General features: G+C 43.1%; 1 protein-coding gene and 1 long non-coding RNA gene across 2 annotated transcripts; both read left to right on the plus strand.

The window, feature by feature from the left end:
• Positions 1-914: 914 nt before the first annotated feature.
• On the plus strand, positions 915-1,659 carry LOC142889851 (uncharacterized). The gene is made up of 3 exons (XR_012927010.1): positions 915-1,072; positions 1,276-1,407; positions 1,528-1,659. It is a non-coding gene; the product is annotated as an uncharacterized LOC142889851 (long non-coding RNA).
• A 1,064-nt stretch (positions 1,660-2,723) lies between these two features.
• Positions 2,724-5,510, plus strand: aar2 (AAR2 splicing factor). The gene is made up of 3 exons (XM_076028526.1): positions 2,724-3,918; positions 4,020-4,249; positions 4,678-5,510. Exons 1-3 carry the CDS (start codon positions 3,153-3,155, stop codon positions 4,843-4,845), a joined length of 1,164 nt encoding a protein of 387 aa, XP_075884641.1. The 5' UTR covers positions 2,724-3,152; the 3' UTR covers positions 4,846-5,510.
• Positions 5,511-5,745: the final 235 nt, after the last annotated feature.

A 5,745-nucleotide genomic window follows, 5' to 3' on the forward strand; every position in this document is an offset into this window, starting at 1 on the left:
CTCCAATATTATGTCACGACTCAAAAGCATTGGGCAACTATAACGTGGCACATTATAGTTGCCCTAAGGCTGTTATTTCAATCATTAAGAGCTTTCACATGTATCTCTTCATCAACGTTATCGCACATCTGCAAATATGCATCCAGGACTCTGTTAATATGCTTTTGGCTGTGGGAACAGTAGTGAGAGAAAATCAAAAGATCCTACATGGTTAGAGGCATTCAAATTCTGTCTCTCCAGCGGTTGTTTTCAGAGTGGCTTTGCAAAGCTCTATGAAAGAAAGCTTTTGTTGTATTTCCCGTGAGAGGTCAAAATGTGAGCCAGACCTCCTCAGCTGTGGAGATGTGTTCCTCTTCAGCAAAAACTGAACATATTTTTTTTGTAACTCGTCTTATTTTTCTTGAAATTTACAACAACAAAAAAAGTCAGTGAGAGACGCATGGCAAGGCAGTCAATAAACTAACGGCGCTGAAGCCAAATTCCCATATTTTGTTCATGCATTCATTCACACCATAAAACGCTCCATTGTGTCTGCTATGTTATTAGAACCCCCCCCCCCCACACCGGGAATTTCTTGCACGCACTCACATCAAGTCTCCCACGCTCAGCAATTGGTTGCCTGCGTACTCGCCGTGCTGAAAGGACAACGCATAGCAACTCGGCACCTCGGCACCTCGAACCGAAGGCATCTCCACCCGAGTCACAGCTGCGCACCTTCCAATTTTTTTATTTTTTTTTTCTTCCCAGCGAAACCGAAAGGGATTGTGGCAAGTGATTGATTGCAGCCACTTTACCTTGACTTGGTCTGGCTGGGCGAAATCCTACGCTCGGCGTCAGCAGCCCGTGACGGAGTGAGGAAATCTGAGCGAGGGCTGTCGGAGGTGTTGGAGGGACACCCACCGCGCTGCGCTGCGCTGCGCCACAGCGAAATCCAAGAGGGGGTTAAAGGAGGTAGGAAAAAGGCTTGGTGACAATGAGCGCGGTGTGGGATGAAGGGCAAATTGTTGGATCCCTGCGTCTGATAGAGATGGCTTCGCTTGTCTGAGGTGCCCGCAGCAGAACATGATAAATGGTACGTGTGGTTTTCATACCTGGTGCATATTTAGGGAGCTGGAGGGTGAAGAGAGTCACTGACGAGGCGCGTTTTGAAGAAGTTTGTTTGTTTGTTTGTTTGTTTGTTTTGCTCCATTTACGCTGCTTGTAATGACCATTATTTCCCCCTCCTCCTGATCACAGAATAGCATGTCCAAACTATGACGCCTTTGTATCTCACAGTGTCTATCCGGAGCTTTACTTCGTACGATCCTGATGGTTCTGTTGGCAAACTCTTTCTGTAAACGCGGATGTAACTATAAAGAAATCCTGGTGACCTTCCGAGAGGTCGTTTTCGTCGAGCTTCGGAATCTGGTATGCACAAATCTGGAGTAGTTATGTAGAGTTTATATAAATGTAATATAAATGTATTAATTTATTTATTTTGTTAATGTGTATTTTTCTGTGCTTATATGCGTGACTTGTAATCTGCAGGTGCACAGACTGCAGTAATAAGTTAGAGCTGAGTTATTTTACTTAATTTGGGTAGAACTGCAATATGAATAAGTAAATAAATAAAAATATATTAATTAATTAAAATCAGACGTGATATTTCCCTTTATGGACCCCTCTTTTGCAGAATTTGACTGACTCAATTGACACGTCCAAAGTGGGAAACCAATGCCCCTCCAGAAAGGTAAATGTTTGAAGTCTGAGCATTTTCAGCACCATGGACAAGGTTAAGATAACTCAAAGTAATTAGATTGTCATCATATCAGTGCTTAACAATTAGTTGAAATCAATATTAAAGATGAAGATTTAAAAAACAAAAAACAAAAAAAAAACAGTTTGACATTGAAAACAAAACGTGGTTGCTATTTGGGGGATCAGTGATAGAGAATCTATTTGGATTATTTTAAATAGGCACGTCGCATCTTGGTCTCCATCTATAATTTGACGAAGAAAATGCGTTGCCAAAGGATGGGCGAATATCAGGCAGGCTTGGTGAAGCCGATAGAGGGCATGGAGCAGCTTATCCTTTACCACTGCAGCCCAGAGTTCCTGGTGAGAGGAAAAGAGCAAAAAATACAGTGTTACTGGATGAAACAATCCTTTTTTCCCCCGATAACTTCAACTCTGGGTCTTTTTGTTTTAGAATATCAACTCAACTTGTCCAACTGTTCAGAAAAAAGGACGGAAGAAGAAAAGGAGGGCCAGACTCATTCAAGACACACATGCGTTGATTACTTGTTGGCAGAAGCTTCAGGCTGTTGTGTTGTCTAAGTAGGAGTTATATTGTTTTGGTGTATTTTGCAGTTTGTAATGAAGTTCATAAGCAGTTCTAAAGTTCTCGAGTCCACTGGATGTCAGATATTTCATTCGTGTACTGTCATAAATTCTTCCTCTAAATGCTTTTGTATTGTTCTGTCAGTTGAGAGTATTGGAGATATGCCAGTATCCACAAATAACAGTAATAAGATAACATTACATTATGTATAAACGCTTTATGATCTGATATTTTACCCATACATCTCATACATCTTGGTATATTATTGGTTTATTTGGTGGAGAGGCAAATAAAAAAAAATGCTTGCATGCAAACAGTTTATCTTTTGTGTATTGTGTAATACAGTGAAATTATTATTATTATTATTATTATTATTATTATTATTATTATTATTATTATTATTATTATTATTATTTGTGGTAGTTTGGCGTTCGATGCAGAGCGGAACGATTCTACGCTGCTGCAGTTTCCAGTAGGAGCAGTAAATAAGACGCACCGATCTGCTCAACGCTCGCCGAACGATTTTGGAAGCATCCGTCGTCAGAGACCCCACGTTAAATCTGACCACCTTTGAAGAACTGCATGTAAGATACTATTGTCTGAGTTAAATGCGTGAGTGTTTTAGAATACCTTGTTTACCGGAATTTTGAAACACGTTTGAAAAAACAAAACAAAACAAAACAAAACAGCCGCGTCGCTGTTTTGAATTGACTAATTTTAAATAAAAACCTGCGTAAGTTCAAAAACATGACCAGCTGTCAGCCGGCACGTTAAAGCCACTATAGTTCTCGTTTTCAAAGGTTCTGTAAGGTAGTCAGCCACGGAGCAGACGATGTCCGACGACAGGAGTGTTGTAGACATGGACCCAGATGTCGCACGGCGGCTGTTTGAGGAGGGGGCTTTCCTGGTGCTCCTGGGTGTTCCTCAGGGCACCGAGCTCGGGATCGACTGCAAGAGCTGGCAGGTTGGTCCCCGCTTCAAGGGTGTGAAGATGATCCCCCCGGGCCTACACTTCCTCCACTATTGCTCCGTCAACCGGCCAAGCCACGGAGGGGAAATTGGCCCGAAGACGGGCCTCTTCGTCACCCTCAAGCCCAGAGAGATCCTGTTGGCCCACTGGGATCCCAAAGAAGAGGACCTGGATTTCTCCGCCTCCCAGAACGAGGAAGAGGTGAGCCGGATCAGGGACAACCTGAAAGAACTGGATACCTCCCTGGGGCCCTATCCGTACGAGGTGATGAGGAAGTGGGTGTCCCTCACTGACCGCCTGAGTCACGAGGTGGCCATGAACCTGCAGCCTCTCTCAGGCCGGATATGTGCGTTCAGCGACGTCGTACCCGAGATTCAGTTCCGGCACACTGAAGACAGGGCAGAGCAGCCGAGGAACGACACGGCTTGTCAGAGCATGAAGGAGGGACTGGACAAACTCCCCAGGATGAAACAGAGGGAGGGGACAGAGTTGCGCTTCTCAGCCATCCCAGAGAAGATGTACCCTCCTGGGGCGACACCTGCTGAGATCACTAGGTGCAGCCTGGACCTGAGCTACGCCCTGGATACCGTGCTGCAGAACTATGAGCTGCGGCCTCTCGACCTTCTCGGTTTGTTGGATAACTTGCGCTTAAATCGTCTGAATTCATATATTTGAATTTTCATTCCCTGGGAAACTATTAAAGCAACTTGTTTTCGTTTGAACTTTCAGGAGAGCTGCAGTTTGCCTTTGTCTGTTTCATCCTCGGCAATGTCTACGAAGGCTTCGAGCACTGGAAGAGCCTCCTTACACTGCTGTGTCGGTCCGAGGAGACCATGCGGAAGCGAAAAGAGCTCTACCTGGGACTCATCGCTGTGCTGTACCACCAGCTGGGAGAAGTCCCGCCCGACTTCTTCGTCGACATTGTGTCGCAGAACAATTTCCTCACCTCCACACTGCAGGTAGGAGAACGCTTTTAGGCTGCATCAGTTCTGAACCCAGTCTCAAAATCCACACAAACAATCAGATAATTAAACTCTTCAGTCTCAAGACAAGACTTTGATTTTAATATTCCAAGCAAAACAAGTTTTTTTTTTCTTCAGTTAACTAATTTCTAATCTTAAGTCAGTGTGATCAAAAGAGACCATGTGTAAAGTCAGTCTTTCGCAATTTTTGATACATTTTAAATATGAAATGCTAAAATGAATGTTTGAACAGTCAGTCTATTTCAATTTATCCTTTCTACCCTGGACAGATAGAATATTTCCACCGAACTGCAAGAAGCATTCTCTATCTACATTATTAACAATGTCACATGTATCTGATGTGTCTTCATCTCTATGGTTAGATGTTGTGACAATGTAACTACCCACCCCCCCCCACCCCACAGGACTTCTTCCAGTATGTCGGCGGACCTGGTGTAGACGGTAGCCTGCGTAAGAGGGCCGAGAAGTTCAAAGCCCACCTGACCAAGAAGTTCTGCTGGGACTTTGATGCCGACTTAGATGACTGCGCGCCTGTGGTGGTGGAGCTCCCTGAAGGTTTCTCTGTTGACTGAGTCTCAAATGTGCTGAAATGGATTCAAAATGCAGGAAGCAGAGTTGAAGCAATCTGACAGAGAAGTGGAGCTCCTCCCTCACATTCGGGACTGAAATAATTGTAACCATCCATCCCTCTTGTTAGTGCGTTGGTTCCCTCTGGTGGTGGGATTGATAATTTGTCTGTTTGACAGACGTTTCCGGCAACCTCTAGTACTTTAAACCTTTGTCTAAGAAGTGTAACATTTTTTTATTATTTTTTTTTTTACCAATAAAGATCGAGAATTCATGGAATGTTGCTTAAATGAAAGTCTTGTGGGACTGAAAAGGCTGCTGTTTATGCACAAATAAATACTGTTTGTTAAAAGACTGTTTGCCTGTCATGATTGCTAATTGTGTGCAAATCAAACACATTTCAGTCACTTAAAAAATAATACTGAACTCTGTGTGTTTACAGATGTTATATTGCACAGCAAAATACATTTGATGTAATGAAAAATGTTTCCCTCATTTAACAAATTAGAACTTTTTCTTTCACCCAAATAAGTATTCTATGTGTGCTGGCAGCCTGTGGACAAATAATTGTCCACCTAAGAGGTGCAACATATCAAGACACTGATGTAAGGTACTGATCATATCTTTTTCAAAGCTGTGCTGAAGGCAATAAAAATAATAAAGGACCACCATCAAATGTGAAGTGTTGCCTACATCAGTAATGGACATCTGCTCAGTGTTTTTTTTTTTTTTTCTTTGGCAGGTTCATCTTGCAGCTGAGAAACATACAGCTGAACTTCAAGGGTTTGTGCAGGAATAATTTGCTGGTGTTACTTGACCGTTGCATCATCTCTCTATTCGCCTGGTCTGAGAAAATATTGCAGAGGCAACTGGATGCAGTCAGATGCACTTACCAGGTTTTTAAG

Source organism: Nelusetta ayraudi, unplaced genomic scaffold (assembly GCF_046127955.1).
Source record: "Nelusetta ayraudi isolate G7.1 ecotype Tasmania unplaced genomic scaffold, CSIRO-AGI_Nayr_v1 ptg000024l, whole genome shotgun sequence".
Taxonomy (NCBI): domain Eukaryota; kingdom Metazoa; phylum Chordata; class Actinopteri; order Tetraodontiformes; family Monacanthidae; genus Nelusetta; species Nelusetta ayraudi.